Genomic DNA, 19,832 nt, shown 5'->3' with positions numbered 1-19,832 from the left:
GCAACCAGCGCAATGACATTGCTGTCCCTCGGGACTCGGCCTTGTTCTCCCACTCACACACATCACAGCTGTTTCATCCCCCACCGATGCAATTAACACAAACAGGGATTTTCTCCTTCAGTATTGGGGTGCTCTCTGTCTGCCAAAGCAATCAGGATGAGCCTTGTTCTTTTCTGTCACCGTTATACAAGCTTGAGTAATCTTGTCTTTTTCGGGATTTGGATGAAAATTACAAAGACAAGGAAAAGTGGCAACATTATGTTGTCGAGTTTGTTTGTTGTTTATTTTTATGATCCTGTCTGAACTCTTGAGTTGAAAGATTCAAAAAGTCACTTTCTGAGCCTTTGTGTTTATCTACAATCGTCCACACTGTATGTTGAACAGTAGTAGATAATTAGTTAATTATTCCGATGTGGTGCAGCGTGTGATCAGAACAAATAGCTCCCGGCCCTGACGCCCTTCAGGGTTCATGCCTGTTCTCCTGCCAAGACATACTGAGAGCAGTTTGACATCCAAATGTAGACATTGATTAAGTCAATTCTGTTGTTATTGTCATGCTATACACAAAAATCCATATAAAGTACTATATAAAGAAATATCAAACATCTAGATACATCATATACAATACAAAGGTGTCAAGGGGTGGTAGTTGAGGCAGATAACCAAAATGTCAGTCAAACTAGAACCAAAACTTAAACAGAGAACGCAGAGCAAAAACATCCAGACTATAAGTGAGACAACGGCACATATGATTACATACAAACGGAAATAGACAGAAACCATAACATTTATAGAGGTGTTAATGGAAAGTAACCTGAAACAGGTGTGAGCGATCAGTGATGTGGTTATGTGACATGTTAGGGCTGGTGGATAAACTGCTGATGGTATAACCAAACAGAATCAACACAAGAACAAGAAACAAGAGCAGCACAATAAAATATTTCAATAAACTTGAGCAGACGTAAGTATATAACATTTTGAGATGAAACATATGATAGTTTTATAATATAAGTTTCAGCTCCAGGGTTCCTGGTTCAGTCTAAAACTCAGGTGTCTTAGTGACTGCTTTGGTTTTCCTCCTGAGTATCTGGTTTTCTCCCACCTCCAAAAACATGCCAGTAGGTGGAACCGATACCGATACAAATTCCCACCTCACACCCAGCGTTCCTGGCACAGGCTTTGAATTCATTGTAACCCTGAACAAGATAAAGTAACTACTAAGGTGAATGAATAGATTATATTTTTCAAAACCACTTTCTCATTTTTCATGCACAAAACTGGTTTAAATCATTTTTTTGCACCCAGGAAACAGAGAAATGGGGAAAATTCTGAATTCTGAATGCCAAGAGCAAGACTTGCATAGCAAGTAGCAGACTGTTTATATTAATTTTTCATGAAAACTCACTGAGGTGGATAGAAATGCAGGTAACAGTTCTTTAATAACAAAACTTGGTGGACATTCCAAGTTAATAGGGCAGAATAAAGTCATAAAAACTGGCACAGGTCAGGTGATCAGGAAACTGGGCAATTCAGGCAAAGAAAAATGCAAGTAAATGTGAGGCAGAAATGATGGTCAACAATAAGCAAGGCTTAAGACTGAGTGAAAATCCTTTTAAACTGTTTGTACAGTTAAACTGTACAGTCCAGGGCAGCCATGTTTGACCTCAGTGTTTGCTGAGAGTTCATGTCAATGGTGGTGTGGCATCATCGAAATGCTTAAATTAAATATATCACCCTGACTGAATAATGATAAAAATTATACGTAAGTACAGTTTTATTAAATTTATTTATTTAAAAAACCTATTATTGGAATGCTTTTTTGCCTAGAGGAACGGTAAACAGTTTTGTAATACATGAAAACATAAAAATGAATTTTACAGGGCAGTAATATACACTGACTCCCTGTAGCTACTAAACTACCCCATCGACAGGAGGAGACTAATCACATTCCATTTGAGGTCTAAAGCCTTTCTATATGCAGGCTACTTTAGTTTAGATAAACATTCATAAATATGTAAGATGCTATGAATACTTCATGCAGACACACTTTACACCCTCTAAAGTGTCACTGTAGCAGCATATGAGTGCATTGCAGCCAGAGGTGGCCCAAGTCCTTACTTAAGGTAATATAATTACCCTTTTTAATAAATAATCTGGTAAAAGTTGAAGCACCGCTTTAAATTCTTCTCTTAAGTTAAAGTAACTCTTTAATTAATGTCTCAAAGTACAAGAAAAAAGTGCCCCAAGAACTGATGGAACTATATACAGTTATAGAAAGGACATAATTTAATCACACTCTCTGAAGTCACCAAGATGAAGATGGGTTCACTTTTGAGTCTGGTTCCTCTCAAGGTTTCTTCCTCATATCCTCTCAGGGAGATTTTTTCTGCCCAGCATTGCCTACTACTTGCTCATTAGTGATGAAACTTTGTCATTTCTTTTCTGAACTTTTACATTCCATTGTTAAAAGCACTATACAAATACAATTGAATTTAACTGAACGTAAGAAATCATTAGCTAAGACTAACTCCTTTTGTTAAATGTTAGCTAGGATGATATTAGCTCTGACAGTACAAACTAGCTGGATGCTAATAGCTAGCTGCTACAATAAATGCACAAGTGTACATAGAAGTAGGTAAATAACAGTGGCGGGAGTCAGGTCTCATTCTAGATGTCATGTGTAAACATTTGGATTTCCCAAGGATTTGGAGCTGGATGTTGCTGAAGAATTGATCTTATGACTTTACAAATACAAATTATAAAGAAAAGTAGGGATGTTGTCAGTGATGTGATTTTTTTCTGGATTCGCTGAAAGAAAAAAAACTCAAGCAGAGATGCTTAAAAACAGACTTAATTGGTTCTCAGACTGGTTTCGTTTGCTGTGGTCTGAATCTGAGTGTGATTGTTCTTGACGTCCCAGCAGCACTGGTCTGCTTTTTAGACTCACTTGATTCTATCAGTTTGTGTTCATTTTACAAACAGTCATGAAGAACGCAACACATCTCACCATATTTTATGATTATTCATAAATATATATATTATGAATTGTTTTGCCTTGTTTATATTCTTCTCCGCATACCTGACTAAGGGACATGGCAACTCTGTGGTTAAGGTGGTGGACTAATGATTGGAAGGTTGCGAAGTCCTTGAACCTGGGTTCAAGTCCCAGGTCCACCAAGGTGCAGCTGTTGGACCTTTGAGCAAAGCTGTTACACTTTGTTGAATGTAAGTCGCCCTGGATAAGGATATCTGCCAAATGGCATAAATTCACCTTAACTTTTCCGTGTTTGAAAAAGTTCATTGTACAGGTGTGTTGTGGAAACAAGGGATGTTGTTATCAGCTAATACACATGCAGGTTACTTTACATCCTGAACAAGCAAAGACCCGTTGCAGAGTACAGACTTGTGTTTATATTCATGCTAATCGCAGCACAGTTTTACTGCAACCAAACTCACACCACCTCCTAGTGGTGTGGTAGCCTTGGGAGCTCTTCCTGGTCCATTTGTCACCTTTCACATGAACAATTTTTTATCCAAACTCTGCTCTGTTTCAGACTAAACTGCCGGTGTGAAAGCCCTGTTCATTGTGTTTGTTCAGTGATGTGTTTGGATTTTGTTCAATTTAATTAAACTGCAACTACTATGTTGATGGAAGCATATATATATATATATATATATATATATATATATATATATATATATATATATATATATATACATAAGTATATATAAGTAAACATTACAGCATTACAGTTAAATGGAGAGCCCTGCATTATAAATGAGACTTCTTGTGTAATAAAGAGTTGCAGAGAATAGTTTCTCTCCAGTTGACTGATGAGACTTTCTCCAAATACCTGCTAATGAAAGCCATCAAATCAAACCACGTCCATAAAGCCAGCCTTCCATATCTGACAAATAATTAATGTGATGCGCAATGACTAATGAATTATGACTGATATCACTGCAAGGAAGCATGACCTGTCAGTCAAAATGTGGGAAAGTCGTTAATTTATTTCTCGGCAATTCATTTATCAAAGCAGATCTGCAGGATGACATTTAACGACCCTTTCAATCCGCAAAAATCCCCCATCATGCTTGTGGTTTTCATAATAATTTTTTTTTTATATTATTATTATTATCAATATTAAATCAGAGATTAGCCTGAGGAGCACAGTATTAGCACACTGCTTATAGATTAGCCTGAGCTGACAAAATCTTTTATATAAAAATAACATTTTTATTTAAAAAAAATGTGCACAAAATGTGAAGTCTAAGGCAAATGTTGGCTCATGATCTGCTTTCAATTCATTTTCCACAATAATAACTCTTTACTTTTAGTAAGTGTAATGACTTTCTACAGTCGTTTGCATAGTATTAATCTTTCTCATAATCTTTCAGGCATATTTTATGATAGAGGGTGTGTCTCAATCAGCTCTCTATAGCTCCCTAGTTTGCGAATCTATATATTATTGTGTACTCTGGTTAAAAAAAAAAGAAAAGAAAAGAAAGAAAAAACACTCACCTTTTTTGTTTTTGACCAGTCAGCAGGAACTGTGTGATGGATATGAAAGATCTAAAAGCAGTATGGATGCCAAGCATTCTCAATGTCAGAAAGGACTGAGTCCATTTAGGGTCTGAAATACAAACAATAAAACCTAATACTGAATCCTAAAACTGAAATAAAACCCGATGAGCTGAAAGCGGCAGGTGTGCAACAGATGACTGTCTGGTTCCAGCATCAAGCTTTCTAATAATCCTAACAGGATGAAAATAAAACCATGCATAACTTTTTCTAGGTCATGTGAGGAAAGAAATGGTTTTGTTTTTAGGTTAGAGGAATTCAGTTTGGTTTTCAGTAGAGGGAATCATTTTTAATTTTCGTCAATGAACCACTACACGTGCAACCGGATAAGTGTCAGATAAAGTATTGTATTTACTTGTGTTTTAAGTTACTTTGATTGAAAATCAAAATCAAAACAGGACACTGCAGGTTATGAATACATTATACAAGCAGCATGATAGGTTGGTGCCCCTGAACTGTGACTGTCCACATTGTGTGTGTTTGTGTGAACTCGGTAACTAGACGGCAATGTACTGAGTGCAGTGTGTTTATGCAGTCAGAGCTTAAACAGACTATAAACTAGAAAATTTACTTCACCAAACAGCTATATGTTGAGCGGTAATGATCTAAAGATAAAGATACTTAAAAAGAGTCAGAAACCGATGTGAATTCAAAAGGGCCAGCGATTTAAAAACGATGAATTATTAAGCCATATGCTCATGCATATTTCATCACCCCAATGAGAGAAAGAGAGAAACAGAATTTGAGAATTAGTGCTTAAAGCCCAATCCACACCTCTCCCGGGGGGGGGGGGGGGGGGGGTTCTATTGAATAGAGAGTATTCTACTGAATAGAGAGCTAAAGGATTCAGTTTAAAATCTTATAAGTCACGACCAGAATGAAATCAAAACAATTTTAAAGGAGCAGTTAGTCATTTTTAGAGCTCTGGTGCTGCCTTTACGGAAATAAAAAGCCTTCTTCTTCTGATGACTGGCCTCACCACTGGGGAGCAGAACTGATTATTTTTGTTGAGGCTGGAGATCATTTCTGGGTCAGAAAAAATTGTAAACAGAGTCTAAAATTAAGAACGTATCTTTGAAATCTGTGACATTTGAGAGCCTTAAGCACTTAACTTAATATATTCTCTTGAATAGAACATGGCCATAAGACCAAGTGCTGAAAGGTTTGAACTTATTTTTTCATTGATTGTAATGAAATGAATTCCAGAAATGTAGGTAGTTGCTAATCAGTGGAGTGGTGATTATCTTTAAAATCATCATGCTAAGCAGCTAGCAGTAAAGCACTCACCGTTACCTAACATGTTTTAAGCCTAACACTTCATACTCTAAATATCTGTTTATCTGCTATCATTTTCCTTTTCAGTTACATCAACAAACAGAAGCATGGAAGTGGACAGATTAACTAAATCCAATTAATTAGCATTAACTCATTTTACCAGTACAGCAGTGTTCCAAAATGGGCTTCTCTGACATTTTCAGTTTAAACAAATGAATTAATTAGAAACAGGGGCAGTGGTGGCTCAAGTGGTTCAGGATCAGGGGTTCAAGCCCCAGCACCGCCAAGTTGCCACTGTTGGGCCCTTGAGCAAGGCCCTTAACCCTTTCTGCTCCAGGGGAGCTGCATCATGGCTGACCCTGTGCTCTGACACCAACCTCCAAGGATGGGATATGCGAAGAAAGAATTTCACTGTGCTGTAATGTATATGTGACAAAAAAGGGCTATTTCTTTTTCTTTCTTTTCTAATTTATCACCACAAGTTTAATATAAAATTATCAGGATACTGTTGCCTTTCAGTGCGAGATGTTTTCCGATATGTTGGGAAATTTTGGTGGTTGAAGACACCTTCAAATTTTAGATGAAGAAGCGCTAGGGGCATCGCAGAGAACAGAAATGGGTTTGAAATCACTATTTACTTTGAAGATAGGAGCATTTATGTAAAAAAAAAATGAACCGTTTTTGCTTATTTTTATGCTAAAGATATTGGCTAAAAAGAACATGGGCACAACAAAACAAGCACAAATTCCATTTTTTGGCCTCTGGTTAAAAGAGTTAATGTATTACCAGGGTTTTTCCACTTTTCTCCTTTTTTCTGCCCCAGATAAATACCCCAGAACACTTCATGATCTTCTGACATTGTTACATTATGTAAATCGTCTGAACTAGGGGGCTTCATGAGACGAGCCAAATTTATTGTCTTTTAACATTAAGACAATAAAGTTGGCTCTTGCCATTAAGCCCCCTAGAGGTTGAGAGTCACTAAGGGACCAGTTATGTATAATGCTTATATTGCTTACACTACTGTATGATTTTAGTATATGATTTTAGAAACCCTTTTAAACATGGCAGCTTTATATATTATTTTTATTTATGTATGCTATACCGAGTCAGAAATCAGAGATTTTGGACATAATAATAATAAACAAAATGCAAACACAAATAGTTTGTAAGACTACACAGAGTGTAATAAATATGTGCATATATCAAAGTATGTATAGATTTACAAGCAAGTGATTCTGAGTAAATTCATTTGCAGCTTGTTTATTTAACTCTAACTGATCTGACAGAAGCCATAGCCTCTGATGCTGAATCACCAACACATGCTGTTAAGCTGATTGTATTAGCTTTTTTTATTATTATTATTAGTGTGTGTGTTTGTGTGTGTGTGTGTGTGTGTGTTTTGCATGCATGGCATTCAAGCAAAAGATCGTGGCCCAGCCTGCTGGAGTGGAAACTTCAGCTGTGCATTCACATGTATTTGGAAAGAACCAAATGTGACAGTTGGCCTGAGGAGATGCGTCACGCACTGGGCAGACACACACACACACACACACACACTCCTCCTTGTTTTTGAGGGTGCTTGCCTGTGAGAACCATGCAATAATGGTTCATTAAATAAAGCTTAGTCACTGTAACCGATCTTTAATATGACAGGAGGTTAACACTTGGGTTCAGTCTATGGTAAAGGGTATTGGTTATTTCCTGTTTATATTTTGCTTAATAGAAATACTGAAATTTCAAATGTATGGAATGTAAAAATGAGTGATTTGTTTGCGGAATTTCTTTGAGCTAGTCGCCTGTTTTTGCAATATCTAGTATCATTTCGGTGGTTGATTATATAGACCATTACAGTAAATGTGATTGTTTTAAATAATCTCACACCGTAACTAAATAGTGCTGATTTCCATGCACGCCTATGTGAACTAATGTGGGTACCATTATGATCTGATCATAGAGAGAGCTGTGATAGCTCAGAGAGCTATGCCTTCTGCATATTGTGGCATAAGATTATGAAAAGCTTGTGACAAACCTTCACCAAATGCCCTGCCAGCAGGAATGTGCCTGTTTTGGATCCACCCTTTAACTCGTAGCCATTTCTTGAAAAGTCATAGAAATGCTGCCCTCTTCTGTTGAATTAAACTCTACATCCTGACCTAGTACTATAGATGCACTGATGTATTATAAATATAGCAAGGGTGCTGAGATATTACTGTTATCATTTATTCATGCAGCCCTTTGCATATTATATTGCAGTCACGTGGTCTGGGTGGAACAGACTTATTTGTCACATGTTGAGTAATATTTGAATTAGTCAGCATGTGACTGAACTGGATCTGTTTCACCCAAATGTTAATCCTTAACAATCCTTAACAATCTGATGTGACTAACTTATCACACTTTCCTATCACAGGTATTAACATTACATAAGTCTTTTAGAAAACAGTACTGAATGATGGTGGAAGTTACAACTGTCTTAAGATGATGTCTTAATTATTGTATTTTAACATTTGTCATCACCCTGTTTTTAATTTTTGTTGCTCCTTTAGGTTACTGTCGTAAAAAAAAATGACAAACTCGATGTGATAGCATACACGTTAAGTTAAAATGAATGTTAAAAAAGAGAAAAATAAATTAAAAAAAACCTGGCATAGCTTCCATGCCATCAGATAATTACCAGGAATAATAACAATACACACACTTGCACGCAAGCTCAGTGTGTTTTTATTATGATTATGTCCGTCTTATTACATAGTGCTGAGGTTGAGCAAGGCGTTGCTTATAAATGCTTAATGGAATTCAGTTAAATATTGATTGTGTTTGCAGTTTTACTTTCACTTTTTATTCATCTATCCATGATCAGGATCGCTTATCCTACACAGGGTGAGGAGGAACATGAAGTCTGTCCCAGGGGACTCGGAGTACAAGGCGGAGTACACCTTGAACAGGGTGCAGGGCACAATCGCACACAGTCACACACTATGGACAATTTAGAAATGCCAGTCAGCCTGCAACATACACTATATTGCCAAAAGTATTCGCTCACCCATCCAAATAATCAGAATCAGGTGTTCCAATCACTTCCATGGCCACAGGTGTATAAAATCAAGCACCTAGGCATGCAGACTGTTTTTACAAACATTTGTGAAAGAATGGGTCGCTCTCAGGAGCTCAGTGAATTCCAGCGTGGAACTGTGATAGGATGCCACCTGTGCAACAAATCCAGTCGTGAAATTTCCTCGCTCCTAAATATTCCACAGTCAACTGTCAGCTGTATTATAAGAACGTGGAAGTGTTTGGGAACGACAGCAACTCAGCCACGAAGTGGTAGGTCACGTAAACTGACGGAGCGGGGTCAGCGGATGCTGAGGCGCATAGTGCGAAGAGGTCGCCAACTTTCTGCAGAGTCAATCGCTACAGACCTCCAAACTTCATGTGGCCTTCAGATTAGCTCAAGAACAGTGCGCAGAGAGCTTCATGGAATGGGTTTCCATGGCCGAGCAGCTGCATCCAAGCCATACATCACCAAGTGCAATGCAAAGCGTCAGATGCAGTGGTGTAAAGCACGCCGCCACTGGACTCTAGAGCAGTGGAGACGCGTTCTCTGGAGTGACGAATCGCGCTTCTCCATCTGGCAATCTGATGGACGAGTCTGGGTTTGGCGGTTGCCAGGAGAACGGTACTTGTCTGACTGCATTGTACCAAGTGTAAAGTTTGGTGGAGGGGGGATTATGGTGTGGGGTTGTTTTTCAGGAGCTGGGCTTGGCCCCTTAGTTCCAGTGAAAGGAACTCTGAATGCTTCAGCATACCAAGACATTTTGGACAATTCCATGCTCCCAACTTTGTGGGAACAGTTTGGAGCTGGCCCCTTCCTCTTCCAACATGACTGTGCACCAGTGCACAAAGCAAGGTCCATAAAGACATGGATGACAGAGTCTGGTGTGGATGAACTTGACTGGCCTGCACAGAGTCCTGACCTCAACCTGATAGAACACCTTTGGGATGAATTAGAGCGGAGACTGAGAGCCAGGCCTTCTCGTCCAACATCAGTGTGTGACCTCACAAATGCGCTTCTGGAAGAATGGTCAAAAATTCCCATAAACACACTCCTAAACCTTGTGGACAGCCTTCCCAGAAGAGTTGAAGCTGTTATAGCTGCAAAAGGTGGACCGACGTCATATTGAACCCTATGGATTAGGAATGGGATGTCACTTAAGTTCATATGTGAGTCAAGGCAGGTGAGCGAATACTTTTGGCAATATAGTGTATATCTTTGGACTGGAGGAAACTGAAGCACCTGGAGGAAACCTCTGAAGCATGGTGAGAACATGGAAATTCAGCACACACAGGGCAGAGTTAGAGGCGGAGACTACGCCACCGTGTAAAAACATATATATTTTTCATTTATTTTTTTATTTGTCTAGCTGTTCAGATAAATAGAGCCTGTTACATAACCCACAAAGAAGTAATAAACTACTTTGCATCTCTTGGAAAATATTGTACTGTTGTATTAGTACTGTTCAAGTCAAGAAAACAAAATGCCATTAGTACCTCGCTCTAATTACAGTAATTATGCCGTGTTCGTCTTCACCCTTTATTTGACATTGAGGTGTTTCTTGCCTGGAGAGTCTTTGTTCTCAGCTCAAATCCATTAATTTTTATGAGTGTCTTGGCATTTTAAAGAGGAAATTTGTTATGCTCACAGCCCATGTGCTTTGCTCATTAAACTTTAGCTTGATGAAACGGTGATAAGGACCACAGTGGCAACTTTAAGATGGACAAACCCTTTAAGCAAATGCCACCTAGTAGAGCAGAGCTTTAAAGTACAGCTAATGGACCAGGTCGTCTGCTTCAGTGGCAACAGTTCATGAAAGAGATGTTCGACCAGGTTTTACTGATGTCTTCTTTTATCATTAGGAGAAAAAAAAAAACTAGATGTAAAATCGGTTGTTTTGATAATATTCAGGAGAGAAAAATTGAAAGCTCTGAGGGCTTCGCAACAAAAACTCTGATGTAGCATGAAAACCAGGAATGATGTAATGGATATCTTTAAAGAATCACTATGATAATGTAAGATACATTTTGAACAACAGCTGACACCTTTGTGAAATTATGCTGCAGTTATAAAGACTGTCCTTTGCTCACCTCACGACTCATCCTTCATATCATCACACATAGTTCTGTTCCTCTTTCATTTTCGACACTGTATATAATATGGTGTACAGCTGAGTCACTGGCCATCTACAAATGATGGATGAAGACCTACCTCCTCCTGAAACGCTTAAACTAGCTCTTATTTTCCCTTTTTTCTTTATGTATTGTTGTATGTTGTATATTTTTATATCTGAAGTGAAGTCTGTGAACCAGTTCATTGATAGAGATTTCAAAAGCACTTTTGTATGTCGCTCTGGATAAGAGCATCTGCCAAATGCCAGAAATGTAAATGTAATATAACAAGTTATAATATCATGATCCTATAGAATAGGAAGGGTTCTCTTTTGAGTCTGATTCCTCACAAGCTTGTCTCCAGGAGTTTTACTTGCTGCTTGCTCATCAGGAATCTTAATCCGGGTTTGGTCTTTTGTAAAGTTGTTTTATTGCAATACTTATTGCTTGAATTAGAAGGCAAATGAGACAAAGGCAGCAGTAGGAATATCATGTGATACTGTATGGGCACAACAACCGGCCCTCAGTAATGTGATTAAACAGACATGCAAGATAAGTGGCTTCTAGCTGCTTCTAGCACATCTTTAAAGAAGTGCTAGTTGATGAAAGAACTAGAAAATGCCATTTGCACACAGCAGAATAATAAACCCACACCATAATGGTTTCAGAAATCTCTTAGACTTTAATTGTTATAGAAATAAATGGTTGTTAATCAGAATAATTAATCAGAGACTACTTCATCTATGTGGCTCTGTCTAGCCTGCTTCAAAACACACTGAATCCCAAGAGCTTTCTTTTGCTAGCAGGAAGTGAATGTGAGCTTTGCATAAATATCAGCATGAACGTAGCCATTTTTTTTGAGACCTCAAAGCAATGCAGTTTATGAGCTTCAGATATCGTTGCACTGTGATTTTTGCTACCATTAAATATTAGAAGCAAAATATATAAAGCTGTACCTTATCATATATGTAATTTGATGAATATGAATATATAACATTTTTTAAATGTTATTCTATTATCATACTGATTCGGTATACTAGCAACATTGCGTTGTCACATTTTTGATAGAGAAACACGGCCATATGTTTTCTGATGAAGTAGCCACGGTTAAATAGCAAAACTGTTTTGATTGCCAAGAATGGAATGATGACTAGAACAACCAGCTGGACCAAGTGGTCCAGACCACAGTCCCATGACGTACAGTGAAATCATTACTGCATAAGCAGAGCAGCACCAGAACAACATTTCTAAAGCACTACTTTTGCAGCTTGCCCCTGCGAGCAAGTAGTTGCATTGCTATAAAAGAGTTAAATATTTTCCATGTCCGGCAAAATATTTTGCATTCTTTGAGTCTTTGCATTAATTCTGTATCTGTTTCGTGCAGGCTGTGCTGTTCACCAGAAACAATGACCAAACAGTGAGATACTGTAGTGAGATATTTAATCATTTGATTTGCTAAAATATTGAATTGCACCAAGATAAAAAAAAAAAATACAGTTTCGTCAATATTGCCTTGCAATTTTAAGGACATTTTTAGATGAAACTGTGATGGGCTTTCTGTGTAGTCTTCACGCATCACCTGTGATTATAAAATAATCATTTCTCAAGGTATTCAAGTGATTCTCATCACCCCCTGCTGGTTATTCAGTGAACTACAATATTCGTTATACGTCTTTATGCATTGTGTAACTATTTATGCAGGGTTTTTTGTTTACTTTTGCATCACTTTTAAAGAACCATGTATAATCAAGAGTCATGTACACTATATATATATGCATAACTAGTCTCAGGTAATGTGTGCAAAATGCAACAGTTTATTCACACATGTCCACAAGATGGAGACGCTGTACCACAGGCCCTGTGTGTGAGGCTCTGTTAAAGCAGTGAGATTTGAGACACAGTGGAAAGATGCTTGGTTAATAAATGGAGAATTATATGAGTAATACGTTTTCTTCAGGCCTGCAAAAAAAAGCCATTCATTTGTCATTTCACAGTGACATGAATATCACATCCGTCTGGACTTGGAGATCTAAGCATCAAGTGACCTTGAACATGTCTTAGTTGAGGTGGCAGCAGCCACACTACCCTGTCACTACTTAAACAAATGAAAAGCTGGCTACCCTCAGAGGCAGAATTGCCCACAGGGAGGAAAACAATGCTATCATTGTATCAGACAGTGATATTTGTTAGCTCACGGTGCACAGCCTGCAGCAACTGATCATGATACATCAGGAAATTTTACCAACAAATACTGATATTACTGACAACTACAACCAGGTTTGTATTAATACTGCTGATTCTGTGTGTGTGTGTGTGTGTGTGTGTGTGTGGAATGTAGAACCTGTAGGAATGCAGGTCATGTAGCCCTCCGGATCTCATGAGCATCAGCTTATCAACAGACCTGTGAGTAGCTGCTACTTCAGTTCCTGCTTTGTTTGGCCAGCTCACAATTTCAGTTATCTCTGGCAGGCGTCCCTGTCTCTCTGTCTCTCTTTCAGGTGTGTAATTAATCAGCTAGCATTCCCTTGGTAAAGGTTCTGTCTCTTTATACAGTCAGATTAAATAACAGAGAAGTACATTTTTGGACTTTGTGTGATTAATAAAAAGGAAAGCAGTTGATGGTATTTCTATATCCAAACGTGTATGATCGCACAAAACAGCTAACATAAGCTAACAAAAGAACTGTTCGTTATAATTAGAACTGATTTATAAATAAAACTATTAATTGACCAAAACTAGCATGGAGCAAATTGGTCCTATACTTATCTTTTTTTTTCTCTCTCTCTCTTGAAAATTATTTTAGGTGCCACTGATCACAAAATGCTAATTTTCATTTAGGGAAAAGGCAGAAAAATTATTTTATTTTTTAAAATTATTATTATGTTACTGTGATTGTTGAAATTTTTCAACAGGATTTCTGATTCCCAAGCAACCATACTTTATAAATGACTTTTCAGCAACAAATTAATGTATAATAATAATATATATAATAAATATTATTACATAATATTTATGTTTTTTACTTAAAAAAACAAAAAAAAATTTTGATTGCTATAGCAAGAGTGATATCGTAGAAACAAGGAATCGATCTTCCACATAATCTCACTTTCTAAGTATTGTAGTACATTTTTTATTAATCAGTTATATAAAATGAATATTTTCTATAATCACTGATGGCTTACATTCATATATAATGCAAAGAAAATGCTAAAAATACAATAACTGAGACCTAAAGTTGCATTTTTGAAGCATTCTTAAAACATTGTCTAAATTGTTATACATGCTTTATTTAATAGCTTTACTTTTGTATCTCTAAACATAAACATTGGTAGGCATTTTGGCCTAGAATAATCAGTTTCGGCAGGAGGAGTCCATGTTGTCATTAGCACAAAATAAAATAAACAAAGACAAACTGGTTATTCTTTTAGTGGAATGTTAATGAATGAAAAGTTGTAGGGCTATAAACCGAGGAAATAGTAATATACACTTTGACAACAAATCCCTAACAGCGGAAACGGTGCCAACATTTTTGAGACAATTTTCTAATGAAGGGACTTTGAAATTGCAATAAAACACAGTCATTTCCCTTAACCAGCTCTGTATGTCTTGTAAATTGTTTTTTAAAGAGTTCAGTAACCATTTTACAGAAGGCAACAACATTAATTTTAAGGCCAGAAAAATATCTTGATCTAAAATGGCAATATTGGGAATGAAGGTATCATTGAAACGGTATTATTATTATTATTATTATTATTATTATTATTATTATTATTATTATAGTTCACACATTACTGACTGCATCTTTGTCTATTACAGCAGAACTAATAATCACCATTATATTGGCTTAGTAATATTTTGACTTGGCAGACCCGATATGACACTTAAATATTACACTTTACACTTCTTTTTTTAAACTAGCCGGTGATTATGTTTGACTCATACAACACTTAGCAGCAGATTAAGGAGCAGCAAGCACTTGGAAAAGACTTACTCTTGCATTCCAGACAGTATGATAACTTCCACCTAAATGGCTATCTTAATCTCAAACGTGTGAGAGACTGACACACAGGCATGCACACAGCCTTAGCCAATTAAGCTAAATGTGACCTTGGGTTTGTCGTCTAAGAGTAGTAAGTCAAGTCATGTCAAGCTTTTATTGTCACTTTAACCATATATAACTGATGCTGTACACAGTGAAATGACACAATGTTCCTCCAGGACCATGACGCTACATAAAGATATAGAGATACATAAGACAGGGACACAGGACAGGGAAGTGGTGTCTCAGTGGCTAAGGTGTTGGTGTACTGGGCAAAAGGTTGGTGCTTGAATCCCAGGACCACCAAGCTGTTACTGTTGGACCCATGAGCAAGGCCCTTATCCATCAGTTGTATAAATGAGATAAATGTAAGTCTGTCTGGATGAGGGTGTCTGCCTAATATTGGACATAAATGTGTCCAGTAACGTTCATTGTACAGGTGTGTTGTGGAAACTGATGATGTGGTCATCAGCTAATACACACGCACAGGATATTTTACTTCCTGAACAAGCAAAGATCCCCTGCAGAGCTCGGAGTTGTGTTCATATTCACAGAAATCGCAGCACAGTTTCACTGCAATCAAACTCACACCACCTCCTACAGGTAGTCTTTGGTCTGCACTTCATGGTCCACCTGACTGATCCAAGCTGCCATTACTGGACCCTTGAGCAAGGCCCTTAACCCTTAAAATGTAACTCGCTCTGGATAAGGGAATCTGCCAAATGCCAGAAATGTAAGTGCCTATGCTGTAAATGTAAAATAAATGACTAGGGCTAAAGAGTAAAAATAAAAACCAACCTATTGGCATAAAGAGCATGTATGCAACCTTGTGTTAAAAATAAAGAAACTTTCTCAAGGACCTTATTTGTGGAAAGCATCCTTGGACTTGCTACATAGAATAAGCAAAACAAAAGGGGGTATAATTAGAATTTTGGGAGGGAGGGAGGTTTTTAAAACTTAAAGAATCTAATGTTGTCGAGCCTTTGTATGGTTAACATTTTATTTTATTTTACCTGTACAAATGCAAGCCATTACAAGGTTTTCATTCATAAGCATTTTTGGGTTTAACCATGATCTGTTTAAGACAAAAGCTAAAAAGGATGGATGGATAGATAGATAGATAGATAGATAGATAGATAGATAGATAGATAGATAGATAGATAGATAGATAGATAGATAGATAGATAGATGGATAGATAATTTCCTCACACACCCCCCCCAAAGGTTTCCACCTCTCTGATAGTAAAGGACAATGTTACAGACCTTTTCCCCTCACTATTTACAAACCTTGTATATTTGTTTCAGCCTGCACATACTGACCGTGTCACATGTGGCTCCTGCATAAATTCAGAGTTCATGAAACTGAATGAACTTCTGTTATTGACCAGTTAATGTGCCAGACGACAGCTGGGACTCCGCCCTCACACTCAGCTGTCATGTTTCTGAATAAATCACAGTGCACACAAAATCCTGCAGCGGGCTGCTGCTCTTACAATGCTTAAATACTCATATATGACTGTGTCAGATAATTCAGTGATGATACATGACTATACAAAGTTTACTAATTAAAATTTCAAATTCTACTTTTATTGGTCACATACACAATCGTACCCCATACGACATGCAATGAAACGGTGTTTCAGCTGTCTCATAAAAATAGAATCAAATAGAATCAAAATAGACAAAGAATGGAAGTTCAGGTAGGAAAGGGGGAAAAATATAGAAAACAAAGAAATGTAAAAATAGTAAATTACATGAATATGACTATGAATATGAAATCCCCATGCTTGGTGAGTTTCCAAATACAGTGCATTTTAATTTAAAGTAGATCTCTGTTAATATGAGGTATGAGATCTTTCACAGTGTAGGCCCAAGATTTTCATGACCTAAGAGTCCTGACACTGACATCAACAGTTTAACTGCAGTTTAACTATTATAAATGAATTAAGAATAGCATACAATTTTTAAGCTACTTATAAGGCAAACCTCTGAATCCTAAAGTACATGGTTATAACAGCAGTTTGACTGTTTTCTGCTTAATTAAAACCAAAAATGAGTTAGCACGGTTTCCTGTATTTGCATGTGTGTAAGTGTTTGAAATAAACTATTGTACTGTATCTATGACCATTTGACAATTCTGCAACATCATCTTTATTTTATAAGTCATAAGATAGCAAATGTTATCATATTGTCTATAGTAATAAATGTAGACCCCTCCCTCCTTTACTCCACGTTCTCTCTCTCTCTTGCTGCAGGCGAGTCGGAGGAGATGCTCACCACTCGCTGCCACCCAGAGCCTGACTGATTCTGCAGGAAGGACACACTGTCTCTTCCGAAAGGTGACGGAGCCGAAGAAAACAGACTGAAAGACAGGACAACCCAAGACATCGTGAGAAAGGGGAAGGGAGAGACGAGGCAGCCATAATGGGCACACCCCTGAGGAGGAAAGCCCCGGCTTCTGAGTGAGTATTTCCATTTTCCCGTTTCCTTCCTCTAGAGGGTTGGACACGATGGCCGGGTTGCCATAGCAACAGCAGCCGGGGCAACGGGAGGATGGTGATGTGATGTGGTGGCTGCTGTCTGTTGTCGTGGCTTCCTGTATTTGAATATGTGCTTGTCTGTGTGTGTGTGTGTGTGTGTGTGTGTGTCTGTGTGTGTGCATGTGCATGTAAGAAACATCAATATGATATTGGAGCTGTCTGAGACACACACTGCATTTATACAGAGAGAGACAGAAAGCTATGATGGCCAGAGGACACTCTTGTACCTTATATGAAGGAGGTTATAATGGGGCGTTGTCTCCATTCAGCCGACTGGCCCATGCTTGCGTAATCGAAGCATATCGGGATTCAGTTAACAGGAACATTTTAGAGTGTAGTTAAGACTAGCCGGTATGCAGCACATTATATACATACACACCCTACTGTATGGAGACAGATCAATGTGCATAGCACACAACCTATTCACTCCAGGTGGTCAATATTATTTCAGAATATTCTGTCTATCTATTTTATTTATCATCTTTACAGACCCAACACCCTTAATAAAGTTAAGTCTTGGTTAAGCAACCAATGTCATTGTAAAACATCTTTTGGAACAGTGTTCACTCATAAAAGATACGTATTCTAGCAGTCATGTGATATATTATTATACCTCAGCATTGTTCAATTTTCATATCTGATGGTTAGAAGGTGTTTTCTATATAGCAGCTTTGGCTGTAGTGGTGGTTTAAGTGCTTAAGGCTCTGGGTGGTGGATCAGGGTTCAAGCCCCAGCACCGATAAGCTGCCACAGTTGGGCCCTTGAGCAAGGCCCTTAACCCTCACTGCTCCAGGAGTGCTGTATCATGGCTGACTCTGTGCTCTGACCCCAACTTCCAAAGGATCGGATATGCAAAGAAAGAATTTCACTGTGCCGTAATGTATATGTGGTAAATAAACGCTTTTGTAATTTTTGTATTTCTCAAGTAATTCTCAATACTTGTTAAAAATAGCATTACATTAAACAATTAAAATGGTATTCAGTAGCAAATTACTATGATACAAAAAAATACAACAAATCTATTATAAAATATATGTTTAAAGAATTGCCATCAGATTCTGGCAAACTTATGAAATCAAATGTGTATTAACATGGATCCACAAATGCTAATCGGAAAGAATTTGTACAACTTAACGTAAAAATCACAGTTTCTGCTAAGTCATGATATTTCTGATGGCTACAGAGGGCTAATTCACTGGAATTCATTCAAATCCATAACTAAGCCAAGCTGAAGCTCTGTAAGTTCAGTCTGTCACTTCAGCACAGCTGCTCTCCAACACGTGTTAAGAGAAACCCAGTGGAGATTACAAGGACTAAAAGCTATCTCACTTGACCACTCAAAGCTCCAAGGACAGCACTGTAATTTATGACTTCCCATGAAAAAGAAAACAGCTGGCCTACTTCTTTAGACTTCCGGGCCAAAACGAAGAGAAAAATCTGTTGCACTAATGCTAAAGGGCTGAATAATCCAGGACTAGCGTAAAAAGTTTTTGCATGAAGCGAACGATTGAATTATACTTTACGAACTAATATCGGTAGTGTGATTTAATGTGGAACTGAAAAAATTGAGTTCTATTTGTTGTGAGACTATTGTTACCTCCTGGTGTTACAATTAGCAAGAATGTACAGAAGTTTATAGTTAGCAGTTACAGCATTGCAGCTGTCACATTCCAGACTTAAATTAGCATGAGTCATGAGATTAGCATCAGTCGAGACACAGAAGAATGTAGTCGTCTTTGGAAAAGCACTGATTCGTTTAAGCATATTATTTACATTAGGTATAAACTAAAATCACTCTTAGCGGTATCTACATCCTAGAGCAGTGATTGGTCAGTGGTTAAAGCTCTGTGATAAAGAATCCTGGGACTTCTAGATGATTTAAACTACATGCTATCAGCAAATCAGTAAAACAAGATGCCATGACCAGACTGCAGTCCAGTTTTTGAAATCATATACCTATCCCCTATAAATGAGTTATAATGAATTTCGGATATGAGTCAGCTGGAAGGTTTCCTAACCCTTGCTGATCAGTCTTCTAAGTCACTAAGGGATTAAATAAGAAAATTCCCAGGTGGCAGCAAATTTGTGTTTACATTGAGTACAGAGACACGCAGCTAAGCCAAGAGTACTGACAAGGTCCAGGGCAAATCCAACCATAAACACAGGGAGCACAAATACAGGGTTCAGACACCATGGGAGAAAGACCAGAGTTACTGTGCGTCATATTTCC

General features: G+C 37.8%; 1 protein-coding gene across 1 annotated transcript in view; it reads left to right on the top strand.

Annotated features, from left to right (window-relative positions):
- Nucleotides 1-17,326: 17,326 nt before the first annotated feature.
- Nucleotides 17,327-19,832, top strand: part of LOC131366982 (A-kinase anchor protein 2) — a 73,971-nt gene continuing 71,465 nt past the window's right edge. The window contains exon 1 of the mRNA XM_058412104.1: nucleotides 17,327-17,524. Within this exon, the coding sequence (XP_058268087.1) occupies nucleotides 17,487-17,524 (38 nt within the window). The 5' untranslated portion in view covers nucleotides 17,327-17,486. The remainder of the gene's footprint in view (nucleotides 17,525-19,832) is intronic.

Source organism: Hemibagrus wyckioides, linkage group LG16 (assembly GCF_019097595.1).
Source record: "Hemibagrus wyckioides isolate EC202008001 linkage group LG16, SWU_Hwy_1.0, whole genome shotgun sequence".
Classification (NCBI taxonomy): Eukaryota; Metazoa; Chordata; class Actinopteri; order Siluriformes; family Bagridae; genus Hemibagrus; species Hemibagrus wyckioides.
Note: the sequence above shows the minus strand (reverse complement) of the source record. Positions and strands in the feature narration are given on the sequence as shown.